The following is a 20,274-nucleotide window of genomic DNA, read 5'->3' on the forward strand; positions in this document are numbered from 1 at the left end:
TTGGGACTCACATCTCCCTGCCAGCCTAGAGTTCTTCCCAGGCAGCTTTTTTTGCCTTTACCACACTAAACACACAGCTGTTTATTTATTCTGATCTACCAACAGTCTTAACCAAGGTAGAAATTCCCCATTATGACAATTATAATATGGGTGGATAAGAGAAGTACAAAGAAGACCCTCATTACTCATGAGCATTTTCAGCCTGTGTTATGTTTCCACTCAACCAGTATTCACTGAGCACTTACTGTATACCATGCCTGCTGTTAACTGTAGGGATACTGCTCCTTTAAGGAGCTCACAATCCTTGGGATCAAAGACAGTATAGAACAGATGATTTAAGAGACGGGTGTGCCTCATAAGTGATCAGCATTCAGTCTTTAGCTGAGTGTGCATTTAAGACAGTTTGTTTTCTATAATCTCACTGCCCGTTCAATTTAGCTGAATCTTTATTTCTATCCAAATAGAGAGATCTGGCGTATCATTGGTTTGGTGTCAGTGGGAAGCAGGAAAGAAGGCTGATGCTTAGTGAAAGGGAGGTTATCATTTCATCTACTTGGTGCTGGGCGTGGGTGTTAAGCTCAGTATAGATGAATGAGGCACTCAAATATCAGCTTTGTGATGTATTAGCTGTGTGTCTTTAGGACAATTCCATAACCTCTCTGAGCCTCTGAGACTTCACATAGGTAGCCCTGTAACAGGTGAGTCATCAGAGCCCCTTCAAAGAATTGTGCGTGTGTGTGTGTGTGTGTGTTTAATTTAACACTTAGTTCTCCAGCTCATACCAGGCGTACAGTCAATCATGGCCATTATCTTGCTGGTCTGAGCTCTGGGACTCACCCTCGGAGCAGTCTTCCGCGGTGTAGCCCTCATTGCAGATGCAGCGGCCCGCCACGCACTGCCCCAGGTTACTGCAGTCCTTGGGGCAGGAGCGCTGCCCGCAGTCCAGGCCCGTGAAGCCCTCGTGGCAGACGCACCGGCCGTCCGCACATCGGCCCCGGCCGTTACAGTCGCCGGGACACCTGCGCTCCCCGCAGTCTTTGCCCAGGAAGCCCTCGTGGCACACGCACTGTCCGTTCACGCAGCGGCCCTGGCCGTGGCAGTCGCCGGGACAGGAGAGTTCGGCGCAGTCGCGGCCCGTGAAGCCGTCCTCGCACACGCATCGCCCGTCCACACAGCGGCCCCGGTGGCTGCAGTCCTTGGGGCACCGCAGATCCCGGCAGTCCTCGCCCGTGTAGCCGTCGTCACAGACACACATGCCGTTCACGCAGCGGCCGTGCTGGTGACAGTCACTGGGGCAGCTCATCTCGCTGCAGTCGTAGCCCTGGAAGCCCTGCTCGCACACGCACTTCCCCTTGATGCAGCGGCCACGGCTGTTACAGTCGTTGGGGCACCGCAGCTGGCCGCAGTCCTGCCCGGTGTGGCCGTCGTCACACACGCACTGCCCGTTGACGCAGTGGCCGTGGCCGCTGCAGCCTTTGGGGCATCGGAGCTCGCTGCAGTCAGCGCCCGTGAAGCCGTCGTCACACTCACACTGCCCGTCGACGCAGCGGCCCCGGTTGTGACAGTCAGCGGGACACCTCCTCTCGCCGCAGTCGGCGCCCGCGAAGCCCTCGTGGCACACGCACTGCCCCTCCTCGCAGCGGCCCCGGCCGTGGCAGGCGTTCGGGCACGCGAGCTGCCCACAGTCCTCCCCCGTGAAGCCCTCTTCGCAGTAGCAGGTGCCGTTGACACAGCGGCCCCGGTCGAAACAGTCGTTGGGGCAGATGAGCTCACTGCAGTCATCGCCCGTGAAGCCCTCGTCGCACACGCACTCGTTTTCCACGCACCGCCCACGGTTGTAGCAGTTGTTGAGGCACAGGGGCTCGTTGCAGTCGTCGCCCGCGAAGCCGTCCTGGCACACACAGTGGCCGTCCACGCACCTGCCGTGCTCCTCGCTGCAGGGCACCGGGCAGAGCTCCTGGCTGCAGTCAGCCCCCGTGTAGCCTTCGAAACAGACACAGACCCCATTCACGCACTTGCCCTGGTCGTTGCAGTCGCTGGGACAGGCCAGCTGGCTGCAGTCCTCCCCGGTGAAGCCCTCGTGGCACACGCACTGCCCCTCCAGGCACTGGCCTTGCAGGTGGCAGTTGCTGGGACATTCAGGCTCGGAGCAGTTGGGGCCTTTCCAGCCAGGCTCACACACACAGCCGCATCCCTCGGTGCTGAAGTTCCCCCGGCCGCTGCAGAAGGGCCTGGTGTCCAGGCGGCCTGCAAGGGAAACAGAGGCTCTCAGCCGAGCACGGCAGCTCAATTTCTACCCGCGAAACCCAGATTTGAGTTCAGCCAGACCACGGTCGCACCCTAGGGCCCCATCTGGCTCGAAAACTAGTTGCTTAGTGTGTGAAGTTAGATGGGACTCATGTCTAATTACACTAGGTAGGAATTCTTAACTCGAACTCTGAAATTTGTAGATTTATATGTAATGACTGTATGTTTAGGTTTGTAGGTATGTGTGTTTTTGTGTTTCCACCCCTGGGGAAAGGATCTAAAGTTTTCAACAAATTTTCACGTATTCCCATGACCCCAGTGGTAAAAGGTCACTGCCTAGTGGCATGGGGCACGCTGGGCTACGTTGCTACCTCGGTGTCTAGCCAAGGTCAGGGACATGAGAGATGTCCAAGAAATAACTGTTGAATGGAACCCGATGCTGATTCTTTGACCCAATAGCTATGCTGCATTTGGGAAGGGCGTTAGTCTCTTTTTGGAGCTCAGTGTCTTCGTCGGTCAAGTGGGACCAATAGGCCACTTCCCTGGGGTCTTTCAGGGTTAAAGGGGGACATTCAGATCTGACTTCTGTGCTCATGATGTTCTCTTGCAGAGCTTTTAGGGTTGATTCAAGTTGGTAAATGGGTTCACATGGCCAAAACTTTCTAATTTTCCATAACTGAGATGAGGCACCTAAGGAGTGGCTTTCTAATTCTGTCAGGACAACCTGCAATTTGGCTCTGCCCCCACAGGACTCATGGGCTTCTGTCTTTTTTCCTCTTTTTCCTGGAGGCTGTGGTGGTGAATGAGCCTGAGGAACACAGGTGGGCACTGACATGACTTCAGCTCTTTAAAGTCTATATAATGTCTCAGCTCCATTTATAGGAGTAATTGGCGTGATCTCTGTGGAACCCAAGGAGAAGCAACACAACTCACTCCATTCTCTCTGCATCGAAATACAGTGGAACTAATATGCTTTACTCCCTCCTGACAGCAGGAAGGAAGGCAATTTCTAAAAATGTTGGTTTGAAAAGTGAGAATCCACGCCTGTGCTGTGTAGTACGGTGGCCACTGGACACGTGTGGCTCTATTAGGCGATTGAACTGTGGCTGGTCTGAATTGAGATGTGCTGTAAATGTCACATTCACACTGGATTTCAAAGGCTTGGTGTAAAAGAATGTAAAATACCCATTAATAATTTTTATATTGAGTACAGGCTGAAATATGGATATTTTCGTTCAACTGGGTTAAATAAAATAGATAATTCAAATTATCATTACCTGCTTCTTTTCATTTTTTAAATTTGACTACTGGAAAATCTAGGGCTATACGTATGCTCATGTTATATTTCTATTGATAGCACTGCTGCTCTAGACAATCATTTCAACCCACTTTTAAAATTGATCCTACTGTGGAGCTCCCATCTATTTTGCCAGGGAGTTGAGAGGTGGAAGATAAACTAACTTATGCATAAAGAAAACTTTAATAAAATTTTTTTCCCCCCTGAGAATCCTAGAGCATGTCTTTAGTACTCTCCACTTATGGTGATTAAGTCTACTCTTAAAATAATTTGTCTAAGTAATTTATGGTAATTTTTTCTGAGTGGCAGAAAGAGAGATTTTCATCTCTGATTTAAAGTCGTTGAAATTCCTGCAGTTCTAGCTACTTTAGAGGATGGAGATGAAGACATAATTTCAAAGCAGCAACATTTCTTTAACAACGATGCAGGTAGGTATTACTGGAAGATTGGAGATACACAGGCCTGTTCAAAGCTCTGACCTCTTATTATTACCCTTTGTGTGAGTTGGTTAAGTTCTTTGAGCCTCAGTTCTTAGATCTGTAGAATGGGAGCATTCAGCCTTATCTTAAAGGGTTGTTGAGAGGCTTAAGTTAGATGAATGACAGAGCCATGGACATAAAAGGGGCTGAAACCATTGTCCTGATCAACATCTTCATTGCCTTTCAACTGGAACATTTATTCCAATTCCCGGACCTTGTACCACCTTGGGCAGCCTTGTACCTTTGTAACAACACCAGGGTGTGGAAGACTGTGGTTTACATCCTAACTTGGCCACTCATTGCAGGACCCTGAGGAACCCCATCCTACCTCTGGGCCTCAGTTTCCCTATTTGTGCCATGGGGTAACGGGGCTATATCAGTACCTTTCAGAGTATGACCTTTGGGTCAGGAATTCATCGTGTGTTCACAGGTTTTGAGGTAGAGTGAATGTGTACATTTCATGGTCAAATAAGTTTTGGAAACTAGTAACTAAAGTGAAATAGGGTTTTTTGAAGCAAGACGTCAGAGGCCTGCGATTTCCTCTGAGAAACATTTGTCACTGAGGGCCAAACAGAGATGGTTACATTCCCCACATTTATTTGACCATAAATCTCTTTGTAACGAACAGCTTGTGAGGTCAGCTTCCCCGGGAACCCACTTTGGGAACAACTGGTGGCTCCTGCATGCCCATCCTTTCCCCCCGGTGCACAGTGAGGGCCGGGCCAGCCCCCAGCTCCTACCTTCCGCAGGCTGCAGGCAGCAGGCCGCTCCCGCGGCGCACTGCTCCCGCAGGGACGACACCAGGCTCTCCAGCTCCTCCAGTCTGCTCAGGAGCTCCTTGATGTCGGGAGCGGCTGCGCACCCACAGGCCGGGCGGGGGATGTTGATGCGGTGCGTGAAGACGATCTGGTTCTCCCCGTCCACGGTGTGCTCCTGGAAGCTTTCGCTGGGCTCTGGTGGTGGCGCCAGGTCCTTCTCCCCACTGGCTGCGTCCAGGTCCACGGAGCACTGGGACCCTACAGGCAGCTTGATGTTGTAGACGTGGTTAAACACCACTGGCTGGTTGTCCTCCGGCAGAGTGAAGTTCACCCCGCTCTGTCGCTTGTGCCGAATGACTTTCCTGAGGACCCCACCTTCAGCAGGGAGGGCAAGCACAGCCAGGCAGATGCCTGCCAACAGCCGAGTCACGGCCCCCATGGTGGAGGTGGGTTTGGGGGATGTTTCTGGGCCTCTAGGATCCTAGGGTGTCTCACTCTCAGGCAGAGTTGGGGACTTGGAATCAGAGTTGAATCTAAATCAGTTGTTCCTGGTCTTCTTGAAGGAATTCTCTTCTACAAGCAAATAAAGAAGAACAACAAGCTTATTAGTATTTTCTGCTAATTGAACCTATTGACTACCTGTAGTTGTAAATCAATTTTCACTTTATGTCTCATATATATTGATTTTTTATTTTTAAAATAAAAAAAAATATGTCTATATTGATTTCAGAGAGAGGAAGAGAGAGAGATAGAAATATCAATGATGAGAGAGTCATTGACCAGTGGCCTCCTGAACGACCCCAACTGGGGATCGAGCCCGCAACCCGGGCATGTGCCCTTACCGGGAATCGAACCCCGATCACCTGCATCCTAGGCCGACGCTCACCCGCTGAGCCACGACGGCCCAGCTCTATCTCCTATATTTGAAGCTCTCCTGGTATTGATTCACTATGCACCGCAGTGTTGACATACGAGGAAACAGGACTAGATACAAACGGAGGTCGGAGGGGACAAGCTACCGGGAGGCAGCCCCTCCTCTGCTAAGTGGTCTAGTCATCTGCGCCGTGGATTTGGCTGCACGGCAGCCAGGGAGCCGAGGAAAGGGCAGTTGTCAAAGCAGCGAGAAATTACTGAGTAAAGATAGGAAGACGAAGTGACGCTTGAGGTGGTTATGATATTGATTGGATGCCTATGAGAATGATCTAGACCCGGTATGACATCACTGACAGGCCTCTTTTACTAGAAAATACACCTGACTGCAGTTCAAGAAAATAACAGGGAGCTATGTGTTTTTTCACAAATTGATATTTTCCTACACCCATGCTATTCTTAGAGTTGCGCACTCTGAGTTAGTTATTTATGTCAATCAGATGTGGGATTTGGATTGCTTATCTTATCAAAGGTTCCCCCCCTTCCTCCCCCAGGAAGACCTTATCCCATTGATAAGATGCATCAACATGATCCCAAGTCACTATCTCTTCCATGATGACACAGAGTCTTGCATAACCTGGAGAGGGATTGTGGAAGGGGAAGTTGAACCAAGAAGCATTTCCGTAGGGCTGAGCAGGGGCCTGGGGACTCAGAACCAGCTGTGCACAGAATCAAGAACTTCCTGTCCACACCACATCCTAATTATGTTCATATTTGACATTTCACCAACTATCATGTAACATCTACTTAGGGTTTCTACTGCTTGGTTAGGATGAAAACAAACAAACAAACATAAAAACAAAGACAAAAAAACCAGCCTTTTTCATTCAAATTAGTTTCCTAAATAAGAATCGGTGGATCTATGATGTAGGCGAGCTCACTGAATAAAAATTATTATGAAGAGGAGAACTTGGCAGTTCCTCTTCTCTCAAACCAGCAGAGCCCATCTTATTTGTTTACTGGACAAATATTTATTGATTGTCTGCTCTATTGCAATTGCTTTCCCTCTTTCCTTCCACAGAGTCTTTCCTTTCTACCCACCCTCTTCCCATCTATTCTTAGCTCCTCCCCCCGTTTTTTATGAGAAAGGACCATGGGCCAGTTTGAAATGTTTTTGGACTTCTACCCAACACTTTTGTGTGTGTAGCTAAATGACTTAAATTTCCATTTAAAAAGCCATTAGAGTTGCTGGTTGGGAATCTAAGGCAATGAGTCTGGGGTAATAATGACCAGAGTGAGGGTCGAATGAGGATTTTTCACTGTGCATGTAGGAGACGTGCGTTGGCACAGCCAAGGGCTGCATTGTTGGGAGGGAGGAAGGAAATGGGCTTCTTGAGGGCTGTGTATTTCCCATGGGCTCATGGCCGTCTGAGCGCAAGTGGATGTTTTTTTACTCTGGGAAAGAGCCATCATATCTTCAGTGTGGTTGGAACGGCCTCAGCTTTGGAACTAGACACACCTGGGTTCAAATGCCGCTCACCAGCTCTCTGACTCGGGGAAAGCTATATCCCTCTCTAAACCATGACCTCATCTGTAAAAGGGGGTCAAAATTCTTCTCGAGGAGACTATAGATTAGCTCGGCATGGTGTCAGACCCATAGTAAGCACACACAGAAATGTGGCTGCAATTTTGTTGCACTTCTAGGACTAAAACCTAGCATGAGTCCATGGCCGTAGCCTCCTTTTGCTTAAGCTTGACCTTCTCATTGAATCTAGTCCTGAACTCAGCAGCAACTTGAGTCGAGGTCAGGGAGGAGCTGCAGACATCACTGAAGGGTGAGAGGGTAAATCTTATGAATATAAATGTACTAGAACTGGACATATTTACACCAGAGAGGCAAGAGACAGAGAGCAAATAATACTCTTTAAGAATGTCACATGCAGACAACTGGCTGGGTAATGTCCCCTTGGAGGAGAGACGTAGGGGAAACTACTGTAGATTGCAGTTTGTGATATTTAGGTTCGACATGAAGGGTCATGTTCTGACGGTAGGGCTTTTAAAATTTGAGAATGAACAACTTATTCTAAAGAGACTCTTTAAAAAGCACAAGCAGATTCTTATCTTTGTATGAAGTAATCAGGCAAATGCGGAGTCTGGAAAATATCTGGCAAAGGCAGGAGTGTGGACCTGTGCGACCCTCCTGTAGCTGGAAAAGCCAAGATTGAGAGGAACAGGGTTACCAAGGCTAAATCCTGTGCAAGCAGGAGCTGGCTTGTCCCTTGTGGCCCCAAAGGACAGAACAAGCGACGATGTGTGTGTATGTTGAGGGTGCAGAAGAGGGTTGGTTAGAAGACAAGATTCAGCACAATAGGAGAAATGCTTTTCTCCTTGGAATTATCCATCGAAAGGGCTTCTTTGAGAGTGTAGCAAGCCCCAAGGTGCCGGAACGGTGGTGACATAGGTCTGGAGAGAGACAAGCTGTCTCAGGTTTGAGCCACTGTTTAACCATGTCTTCTTCTGTGAGCCAGGGACTCTCTACCACCGTTAAGCCAGAGTCGTGCCATCAGTAAAATGTGGTAAGAGTGTCCTCATAGGACTGTTGTGAAAAGCGCACGAGACAAAGTGTGTAATGGGAATGGTAAGCTTTGCAGTAAAAGATATAGACTTCACTTAATATCTTTTCCAGGATTTTCTTTCTCCCAACTCTTGAAACTTTTTTGGCATATGCAGATCTGCTTTTTGTTTGTTTTTTAAAGCAAGGGCTAGACTTTCCAGGCAAATATACCCTGGGAGATCTCTCTCCCCCCATCTCTCTCTCCATCTCCCTACCTACATACCTATTTTTATGGGGAGATTAAAGGATCTGGTGAGCCAATGTTTGCAAAGGAAGGCAGCAGGAACAGACACAGCCTTGGACGTGCTCAATACATAGACTAGTGGGGTCACGTATCCAGGACAAAGTGTCTGGGTCGAGCCATGCCCGCTGTCTTGCTCTGCACCCCATCTCAGCATAAATGTTGAATGCAGAAAAATGCAAGTGTGGGACAGACTTTGCTTTCTGTCTTTACCAAAAGAAATTTTTAGAGCCAAATGAACTACTGCACATTGTTTCTGTGAAACTCTTTAGGTGTCTCCTTTCCTGTTAACAACTCAAACGTAATGAATCTGGAGAGAAAAAATTACCATAAAAATTTCCCCATGAGAGAGGTTTAAGAAGAGGTAGAAACTTTGAATTCATTGGCTTAGAGCTGTGCTGTCCAATATGGTTAGCAGCTAGCCACAAGTGGTTATTAAAATTATAATGAGCTAAAATTAAGTACAATTAAAAATTCCATCCTCAGTTGTACTACCCACATTTCAAGTGCTTAATAGTGACATGGCTAGTGTCTATAATAGCAGACAATGCAGATAAAGAACATTTCCATCATTGCTGCAAGCTCTGTATTTTTAAACTTTTATTTCTTGATTTTAGAGTGAGAGAGAGAAAGAGAGGAACACTGATTTGCTGTTCCACTTACTGATGCACTCATTGGTTGATTCTTGTATGTGCCCTGACCTGGGATTGAACTCACAACCTTGGCAGATTGGGATGATGCTCTAACCAAGCAAGCTACCTGATCAGGGCTAGGAAGTTCTACTGAGCAATAGTGGTTTAGAGGGTTGCTTGGTGATATTAAGCCCCTGGTACAAATGAGGTAAGTAAGGCTCAGAGAGGTCAAAGAGAGTCTATAAGAAAGTTATGATATTATTAAGTCTCCTGTCTTATGAAAATGGGTGAGTGCCTCAGATAGAGGTGCCAGGAAACTGGGGAGTTCTTTTCAGTAACTCACCCTAACACAAGCAAATCTATATGTGAGCTGTCATTTCCATACCTTGCGTGTTCAAACATATCCAGGTATAGGTGAGGACTGGTCTTTATGGCTAATGTCCTCAAATCTGAAGGAACATCCACCTGGCCCCAGGTCAGCATACTTCTTCCACATCCTGCCCTTGGAATAGGACATTTTCTCCTTTCTCTCTCTGTATACCTTAAAGCCTTAAGTTCTACAGGAGATGCTTCCCCTCAAATCAAACCCCAAATCAGCTGCTCCAGAAGCCACTGTGGCCACACCTATCATCTTGTCCTGCTCTGCCTCACCCTTCTCTTGGGAGCTCACAGAGCTTGTAAGAGATAACTCACGATGCTCCTTCTGTTGACCCTGCACTACTTTGCTCCAGAGTTTTTAAAGGAACTCAGTCCATTTCCTTTAGAAGTCTACACAATGCTGTTGATGAGCAGCTGGATGTGGGAGAAACAGCCTGGTCTCTGGAGAGAAAGAGACCTGTGTTAGAATCCCGCTCTTCCACTTACTAGCTGCTGCCTGAGTCTCACTTGCCTCATCTCATATATGGTTGTACATATGTCTAGTTCATAGTTTTGTGAGAGGATGGGATAAAATTAGAAGCTACTAACACAGTGCCTGACACACAGTAGGTGCTCATTATATGGTAGCTAATGACAATGGAAGCCATAATAATAACACTGGTCAATCAGACAATAGATCAGAAAGGAAACTCTGCATATAGGAAGGACGGAAGAATCAGGGAGATGCATCATGACTACAATAACAATATGATAGGTAGCAAAAGGGATCGACCAACCTTAAGCCTATTAAAGCTCAAAGTGGAGGGAGGGTACATTATTTTGAGGTGCTTAAGACACCTTGAAAGAGATGGACCTGAAGGACGGGTGAGTGTCTAGAACCCAGATGGATACAACTGCAGTAGGGGGCATAATTTGAAGCCTGCAGAAGTCTAGAGAGAGGGAACAGCACGAGGAAAGGCGATGGAGCTGGAATGCACGGGAGGAAGGTGATGAGAGTAACAACTCCTCTCTGCGGCTGCCTACCACAGGCAAAGGCTGGGCAACATCACGGGCTGCTACAGGGGTGCAAACTACATCTAGGGCGTGGAAAGAAGAGGACACAAGAGTCAGGAGAACCACAGTGCAGAGAGCACAAAGAGTCCGTGTGAGGAGCTGGTACTGAGCCCCGTGAGCAGTGTGTCTCTCCAAGGCTACGTGCCTAATTGCTCACAGTGTCATCTGTTGAAAAAACACAGGCTTCTGTATTTAGTCCCTTGGTCTCCAAATACCTGGCACATTTATGGTGCTTACTCCCTACAAAACATAAAAACGGTATAAAAACAATGGTCTTAAAGGCATTTTTTTTCTGGAGTGGGGTTGGGGGTATTAAAGTATTAGGACTTCATTACTGATGAGAGATGAAAATTAGTTCTTGTTTCATTCTTTAGTGTTACACGCCACTGATGTAGGGCAGTTCTCCAGATGTTGTCATTATAGATTTTTATTCAGAACATTGCTCTAAGTTACTTCATTTTGCAGGGAAACCATGGTCCATATCATGGCAATCATGTCCCAGGGGCTTTTTGGTTAATAATTATACTTGAAGATGCCTCTTGGCTTGTTATCAAATTTTCCTCCCTCTGGAACCCCCCAGAAGAGCTCTTTTGGTAGCTAACCTTTGGAGTCAGCATGAAATAAACTAAGCGTTATTTTTAGGCACCTCACCACAGGACAAAGACCATTGCTAGTTGAAGGAATCAACAACCTTTGGATTTTTCCTTAGTCACAGCTGGAGAATAAACAATTTCATTTTTAGATAAAGATAAAACTTCCAACAGGCTAGAATCATAATTCAGAATTAGTTACTGGTCATTTCATTTTTAGTAGCTCAAAGAGTATATTTACCTTGTTGATTTAGGCACGTACGTGAACTATCTGAGGTTTGGGGGAACAAGGAGGTTCTCACTGTTCAGTAATTCAGATGAATTTCTTTCCACATCATTTTGGCAACGCACAAGACAGCTCACACCAAGAGAATTTGTGTGTGTGTGTGTGTGCACAGTCAGTTAAGCACGGAGTTGCTTAGACGGGCGTTCTAAAAGGTTCTAGAAATTCCTCACTCCCTGTCCTTCCCAACATTCATAAATTCCTTCTTGGAAGGTGTGGGGAAGAGAGAAGAGCCAGGAAAGAGCCTTCAGTGTGGATTTTTTTCCCAAGGACATCTGATCTTTATAGTCGACGGAGTCCAGCACAACCTGTGTCTTAAAAGAATCGAGAGAACTCTGATTGTCAGAGCCAAACCCTTCCAAGCCCTAGGTGTTTGAATCCCAGCACTGAAAAGCATTTATCCACTTAGATAACATGGTGGCTTAACTGGTGCCCAGTTAGGATGCTGGTGGAGCCAGCAAGCTTCCCAGAGGCCTGAGAGTGAATGTATTATAAAAGTCATTTGTTCTTGCATTCAACAGAGATGAGTTGAACGAGTGCTAAGACCAGGCTGGGAGGTGGACTTGCTCTCAGTGAGTCCAGCAAAGGAGACAGACGTGTGAACAGGCATTTGCAGGGGAGAATGAGAGGTGCTACAGTGGACCAGTGCCCACGGCCATTCTGTGCAGTGTTTGAGAGTATCTGCTCTGGAGTCAGTCAAACACTATCAGATCCTGGTTCTGCATTTGCTATTGGTTTGAACCACATGGAATTGCCTTTTTTGTAGGTAAACGGCAAGTGATTGGATAGAGGCAACTTCATATGGCTCAGTCTAGAGGCTATGACCTTAGATATGTAACACTGCCTCTCTGAGCCTCAATTTTCTTTCTTTCAAATGCAAGTGAGAGAAAATGAGATGAAATGGGATTATTCATGGAAATACTTAGGACGGTGCCTAACCCAAGGGAGATTTTAGTAATTGGTGTGTGTTGTTACTGTGTGAGGAGTTGTGCCTTTTGTTTGGAGAAGGCAGTTAGTGAAGACTAGTCTCTGAACGATGAGGAATGCAGAAGGGAATTCCTGGGAGGCCCTAAAGACCAGGGATACTCTGAAATCCTTGGGAGAGAGAGGAGGCTGTGGCCATGGTCCTGGTTCCCTCCTAGCCTGTCTATTCTAATTCAGTAGCATGAAAATCAAGCCCATGAGCTTGGGTGGAGCTCTGTTCTGGGAGGTTAGTACCCTGGCCAAGAAGCAGAGCTGCTCCTGGGCTGGCTGTCGGCGCTGCTCAGCCAGGCTTTCTCCAGAACAGGCTGCTATGGTTAATCTTCCAAGACATTGCTCCTGACGGGAAACATTTGGCTCAGGTTTTCAGCACTTTCCACAGACAGGGACAGACATCAGATTAGAGAATCAAAATCAGACTTGAGCAGGGCTTAGGCGCAACTGCAGAAGATCACTGACTCTGGGGGCAGGGCCTCTGTGCCCCCACGTGCTTCCGTGCGCGTGGCAGAGATTTCTAATCATATCAATGTATTTCTGTGGAGGTCGCCCACTTCAGAATCGTTATGATATATCACTCCAGGCAGCCACATCCAGGTCAGTAGACAGGGTACATGACATGAAGGAAAAGGACAGAACTGAAACACCCAGACAGGGCCACCAGCTAAGTAGCGGTAAAGCTGACATTAAACCCACAGATCCTGCCTCTTGATCAGGACATTTGATGGGGGTTTATCTCTTTCCCCAGGTCACTGGGAGAGCTTCAAAACTGAGTGCATATGAAAGGCTTCTGGTAATTCTTAGTCTGGGGTCGATTTAACGGTCTCCAGAGAGAAACAAGCAATGGGATTTCAGAGAACATCTGTGTGAAGAGATTTCCAGATTTCTTGGTCCTGTAGCGTTTCTTCATTTTTCCGTCTGTCATTCATCCCTCCGTCCACCCATCCCTCCATCCATTCAATCTATCTGTCTTTTTGGTACATATTTATTAAATACCTACCATGTGCCAAGCCCCGTGTGAAGTACAAGGGACCCAACAACAAGGAAGAGAGGCATGTCCCCTGTGATTGTAAAGTTTACAGTTTCCTCCTGAAAGATCACAAAATGGAATTGATTTTAAATCCACATAATGTGGATTTTATACTTGTGGTGTTCTTTTTTTTTTTTTTTTTTTTAAATATCTTTATTGATTTCAGAGAGAGGAAGGGAGAGGGAGAGAGAGATGGAAACAACAATGATGAGAGTCATTGATCGGCTGCCTCCTGCACGCCCCCTGCTGGGGATTGAGCCCAAAACCAGGGCATGTGCCCTGACCGGGAATCGAACCGCGATCTCCTGGATCCTAGGTCGACACTCAACCTCTGAGCCATGCTGGCCGGGCTGTGATGTTCCTAAGGGTTACTGTAGACTGAGAATATGGTGCCTGCTCCCGAGCCAGCAAAGAGAGTAAAAATGCGAAGATTCTTTTAAGAGCTACTTGCTGTTTGCTTACTCTGTGCTACACAGTGTGCTGGGTGCTGGGACTGCTCTCTGACTCTGGAAATCTCAGAAACTAGAAGATCACACACGCAAGTTTCAGGGGCAGCACTGGTCTGAATGACCGGAGCCTGTGCTAAGCGCTTTAAATCTCCAATTTCAACTTCTCACAAAATGGTATGAGGCGGTATCTTTATTTTCATTTTGCTATAGAAGAGATCACAGAAGTAATTATATTAGATGAGAAAACAGAGGCATAGAATAATTAAGTGGTTTGTGCAAATTCTGATGTCTATGAAAAAGCAGGGTTGGGATTTGAATGCTGGTCCTTCTGAGTCTAAAATAAGTGCTCTGATCCACCATGTGATGTAGCCTTTAGTGCTGGAGGGCCAAGGAGAGGAGCCATGGTTCAAGGCCAGAGCCCAGCTCTGTCTATAGAACCTCCAAATACCTGGTTCAAAAGAGAATACTCTCAATGCCCTGGACTTAGGGCCTCGTGGAGTCTGTATCCTGTGGGTGCTGTAGAGAGAAAGCACGCTGACCGGCACCTTGGAGATTCTGCTACATCTCAGTTATCATTGGGAGAAGATTCTAGATGTCTTGAAGGCTGCTAGAAAGCCCTTTCCTATCTCTGAGTGGACAAATCTATCTGTCCTTCAAGATAAATCTCAAAAAAATCTACTGTTAGAAGTTTTTTCGGGTAACTTTTTCCCTCTTCTGAATTCTCTGAGTACTTTATCTCTTATTTCCATCCTAGGTCATTCTAAAAATGATTTGGGTGGCTTTATTATGGGTGTGTGTCTTCCTCTTAGAGCAAGAGGCAGAGTCTACCTTGTGTTTATGCCAGACTATAAGCAGTCCGTGTGTGTACAGTTAGTCCTTACATAGTTAGAGAGCATACAGTTAGAATATCTGTAGACTATAAACTCCATGAAGGCAGGAGCTGTATCTGAGTCATTCACCTCTTAATACCCAACACCAGGCACTGTGTCTAGAACATAGTAAATGCACAATATATTGATAACGAATAAAATAAAGCTGAATATATTTCTTAACTCATATATAGTAGGTACTCATATTTGTGAAATTAGTGAACAAACAAACACATGCTCTTATTTTCCTGATGGCCTTAATATAATTAGTTCTGTGATCTCTTCTATAGCAAGATACACCAAGGAATTCATTGTAGCTACTCTCTCAGAATCAGTTCATTTTTATTCCATCAGCTATTTGGTGACCGCATGCTATGTGCCAGCACCACTCTAAACAGGGGGGTTATGAAAGTAGCCAAGACACACACCAGGCTCCTTCCCATAAGATTCTAGTAAAATTCCCCACGGTTTTTGAATTCTGATCCATGGTTCTGACAATCACTCAGGTAACCTTGGGCAAGTCATGGGCACTCTCCAGTAAAACGAGCAAGTATGTGTGGCTCCAATTCTAGCATCCCTTTGGTGCTAGTTACCCATGGTCCATTGTAATTCAGCAATATTTCTGCCAAACTTAATTTTGGCTTTTATTTCATTCTTTTTTTAATCCTCACCTGAAGACATGTTTTCACTGATTTTAGGGGATCGAACCCAACCCACAACCTGGGTATGTGCCCTGATCAGGAACTGAACCTGCGACCTTTCAGTGTATAGAACGATACTTCAACCGACTGAGTCACACCAGCCAGGGCTTGTTTTTTATTTTAGACTTAAGTCAAATGGCCAATACTGATTACAAAACCCCTCAAATTCTGTGTTTCTTCCTTTAGTTGTTTGACTTAAACATTGGTGTTGCTTTGTGGCTTCCCCTCTCCCATCCCCCAAACAGAATTTTCATTACCAACCAAATTAAGCCCACAAATCTTAATCCATAAAACATTTCCACCCAGACACAACACGGAGGTTCATAGTTGTGGTTTAGTATACCTAAGGAAAGCTCAGATGAAATATGACTAGATCCATTGATACATGCAGACCACAGACTGCCTTAGTATGGTCTGGTTTCAATTTTTGAAATAAAAATTCTGCAGAGCACTTGCTTTTCCTCTTCTCTTTCTTGCCTAGACAGAAAATAAAAACAAAAAGTGGTCTGACCAAGTGGCAACAATATAGGTTCCTGACAAATTCTGGAAAATTGTTCAAAAATAGATCTGAATTCATTTCCCAATGGAAAAATGGCCTCCTCTCCTGTGGTCTTCATCCATAATTTTAAGAACTCTAGTTGACTCTTTCAGAAGTATTGGAAAGTGGGTTCTGAGCTCTTCGGCCATGGTTAAAAAATTAGAAGAGATTTATCTAGGTAGGACAGATGGACACATAACTAAACTAGAGATTTTCTGAAAATGGCTCTGTGACACGGTGGCCTTTGTGAAGCTGTTATCAGTCACTCAATGCCAAAGATGTGGCCTTGAAAAGACTTTAAAAAGCCTTACAGAGGACTGTGATGGGAGAGAGAACATAGCTTTCACGATCAGGAAGACCTGAGGTCCAATTCTGTTCACCTGCTTGGGAGCCTTGGACAAAGTCCTATGACTTTTCTGAACTATGGCCTCTTCACCTGTAGCATAGAGAGCTCTCCAGGGCCCTTGGGGACAGTGAGTGGGACAATGGAGTTAGAAAAGCCTGGAGTATTAATACTAAGTGCTAACTGAATGTTAGTATCTACCCCCCTTTTCTCTCCCTTTCCCTTGGCCTGCCCTAGGAAGAAGATCCACAACATCGAGGTTCATGTATCAGTGAGGAGATTGAATTGGGTTGGGACGGCAATTCAGTTGTAGTTCGTGTGCCAACTTCGGTTAGTTGATATGGCTCCTGGAGCTGCACTGAGAAGGATTCTATGGCCATGTTTGAACTCTAGGGGAAAAAAGCTGTGATGGATTAGCAATGTCTACCATGGGTACAGAACGGGAGAGTGTTGCTATGTGTGCCAAATACTTGGCATAGTGAAACCAGATAGCTTTGGCAGCCTTTGCAACCCAACGTGCTGATATTCCAATGAATGGAATGCTGCTTGACCGAGGCCTGTGTCAGAGGGAGCTGGAGGGAGCCACTGCCAACTATAAAAGCCCATATGAATCAAATTCAATAAAGTTTGATGCATTTTGATAAACGTTGACTCCTGAAATGAAAATATGCCTCTAGCAGGAAACTGGACTTCCAGGGAAAACTAAGACTATTCCAGTAATTTATTTGTGTGATCCCGGGCAAGGCAGACATTGTGGCATCACCTACTTTCTCTTTCTCCAAGTGGGGGCATTTGCATGCTACAGTAACGTTTAACGTCGACTGAACACACCTGGGCTGGGAACTGCTTTACCTGCCTCATGTGGATTATCTCTTTGAACCCTCTCCCAGACCTCTAAGGTAGCGGCCTTTATTTTTCTCGGTTTACAGATGAGGGAACTGAAGCTCACAGCTCAAGGTCATGCATCTGGAAAGGGGGAGCAGGAATTTACTTCTGGTGGACTGATTCATGAGTCAGAGAGCCCATTCCTACCCATCAGCTCTGCTGTCCTTCTTTTATGATGTCCAAGAGTGGTTTTTATGTGACTAAGTTAAGACTAACTTCAAAAGGACCCAGTGGTCAGCATCCAGAATAAATATTAGCCATGAAAGACATTTATGACTTACAGAGAGAGCAGGAGGAGTTGCCCATGAGCCTGAAATATAGAGATATTTCTAGCCCTTGACTTTGATTCAATTTAGCTGCTTAAGCAGTATTTTCTAAAGTGTAACCCACAAGATGCTGACAGGTATTAATGCAAGGGGAAAATACTTCTAATTAAACATTCTTGGCAAATGCTATTTGGAACCAAATGCTCTTTGAAACCAAACAAATTACACAGCTTTTGGGTTTTCCAGGGTTTACGTGTTTGTGTTCATTGGAAATCTCCAAGAAGGGGAGAGTTTGTAGCGTGTTTCCCAAACTTCCTTGGCTATTTTGTGTGTAAAGCAAGTCACAGGAGTAGGTTTGACGGCACAGAATGGGGAACAACTCCTAGACACTTTCTTTTTTCCTTTCCTTATACAGGGTGGGGCAAAAGTGGGTTTACAGTTGTTTGCAGGGAAAATAATACAATAATTAATAAATAATGATACAAGAACAAACTGTGTTTTGCATCTTGAAACCATAAGCCTACTTTTGCCCCATCCTGTATTTTAGGCAGCAGTAACGAGATGCCTGCGAGTGGTCTGTGGCTAAGTGTGAAACTTCAGGATGGAGGCTCTCTAGCAATTTATTTTTATTTTTTTTCAGCTTTAATTTATTTTATTCATCTTTCTTCATACATAAAACTAAAAAAAGACCAGATGAGGTGTCTATCATGTCGATGAACCAGTGTCCTTACTATCTGCCTGCCACCCAGGCGTGAGGTTAGAGCACGTTCTGAGCCTGGGTGATTTACTCCGGTGTCGGTGGTTTGCATCCTTTTGCCTTGTGACTGACCGGCTTCTGCCTTTGAGCCTAACCTCTTAGCTCGTGCTCCACTTGGACCATAGGAGTGGTTGTTGAGAACCCCTTTCCTAGAATGTACTTTCATTTTCTCTTGGGCAACACTCTGCAGCCCATGGACCATCTACTCAGACAGTTCTGGCTGCTGGCACCCTTTTCTGGGTCGCACCCCTGCTGCTACTTAACCAAGAGTCCTGATGGCAAACTCTGGCTCTAAGTACCACAATTCTCTTAGTGTTTGTAAAAGAATATTTGCCTTTACATCAATTTTCTCTCTAGCAATTTAAATGAAGGTTGAGGCAAACAGTTTAACATTTATCCTATGCCTGACACTTCACAAATGCCTTTTAGATGGGACACCAACTTTATGAAGCAAGATTCATTGTTGAGTTTAAAGAACTAATATTTATGCAATAAATATCAGAGGGAAATTCAACATCACTGATGGAAGTGGAGTTGTTGGATTCCTCAAATGGGACCTCCTGGAAGAATGGTGTTGGGGAGTCGGGGTGTACATGACTATTTTATTTACGTGTTTAACTTGAGGGGAGGCACAAAGCCAAGTGTGCTATAACATCTATGTCTCGGACAAATCCTTAAAGCCCCTGGAAATAGCTAACCCTCCTTGAGTCTGCCCTGGAGAGAAAGGGAGTAAGTGAGAGAAAGATAAAGTGAGAAGTAGCAGACAGGGGAACTTAAACATCTCTCCTTTCTGGAAACTCAGGCCTCATGCTATGTACTATCTGCAAACTAAACAAAACAAAACAAAAGGGCTTCCAAGAAATTAGTCAAGGGCTGATATCATTTCAGAGGGTCTAGACATTACAACTTCTATTTTTGAAAGAATGGATTTACATGAAAAAATAAACAAACAAAAAAATAAGATCCCACTAAACATAGTGAGGGGCAAAGCAGGATGAATCACAGAAATGAGTAACTCTTCTAACATTTTTCAATGCTTCCTGCAGGTATAGAGTTTGGCATATGTTTTTGGAGGGAGGCTTACTAGATGAGTATTTCTAATTCAATCTCTTTATATCTATCAGTATAATAATACCCAACTTGCTAGGTTCTGGTGATTGAGAATTATGTATATAAATTTAGCACACTGACTGACAAGAGTCAGTCAACTTTTTTTAAGTGGCCAGATTGTAAATGTTAGGCTTACAGTCAGGGTCTCTTCCATAACTCAGTTTTCCTACTGTAAAGAAAGTAGCCACTGATGTGACATAAATGAATGAGCAAGGCTGTGTTCCAATAAAACTTTATTTAGAAAACTAGGCCACTACTCAATATATGGTGACCCTTGCTGGAACATAGCAGTTAGTTAATAAATGACAAAAGTATTATAAAAAACCAAATATAGATTGAGCTAGGCAGGAAGGAAACTAACATTTTGTTGAGAGCCTGCTATATCCCTGTTTTGTGCCAAGCCTTACGCCAGATGATTTTGTTATACATGCAGTCATTTATCTTGTCATTTGTCATGGCAACCTGGAGAGACAGGTATTACTATGCCTATTTGGAAGTTGAATCGATACTCAGAGAGCTTCAGCAACTGGCCTAAGAGGCAGAGCCAGTGTTTGGTCTTTTAACTACTACACTGGGTTGATTGATCAAGCAACTTCATATAAGGGGCAAACAAATCAGCACTGCTCGATAAAGTGAGAAATCAGAGCCCCAGCGATCCCTTCTCCTTCCATTCCTTAGATCTGAGGCCGTCCACGAGGAAGCACTGAGATATTTGACCTCCGGCTTCCTCCCAGAGCCTCCGGCGGGAGCTCGAGTTTTATACGCATCCCCTTTGGAGGGTGCTCGAGCCAAGGTGTTCTGTTTGCAAATGCTTATTAGCTTCTAGGAAGATGTTGGCAAGTTTCTTTTGGCCTGAGCTGGGGTTCCAGAGTCTGCTGAAGCCTGGCTGTGCTCACTGATCATCCT

General features: G+C 45.5%; 1 protein-coding gene across 5 annotated transcripts in view; it reads right to left on the reverse strand.

The window, feature by feature from the left end:
* TNC (tenascin C) overlaps window positions 1-20,274 on the reverse strand; it is an 82,069-nt gene that overhangs the window by 51,401 nt on the left and 10,394 nt on the right. For all 5 annotated transcript variants that reach the window (XM_081150816.1, XM_081150819.1, XM_081150818.1 and 2 more), the window contains exons 2-3: window positions 4,764-5,354; window positions 838-2,247 (exon numbers count right to left, since the gene is read on the reverse strand). In XM_081150816.1, coding sequence (XP_081006942.1) covers window positions 838-2,247; window positions 4,764-5,220 — 1,867 coding nt within the window. In that variant the 5' untranslated portion in view covers window positions 5,221-5,354. The remainder of the gene's footprint in view (window positions 1-837; window positions 2,248-4,763; window positions 5,355-20,274) is intronic.

Source organism: Miniopterus schreibersii, assembly GCF_964146895.1.
Source record: "Miniopterus schreibersii genome assembly, chromosome: 11".
Lineage (NCBI taxonomy): Eukaryota > Metazoa > Chordata > Mammalia > Chiroptera > Miniopteridae > Miniopterus > Miniopterus schreibersii.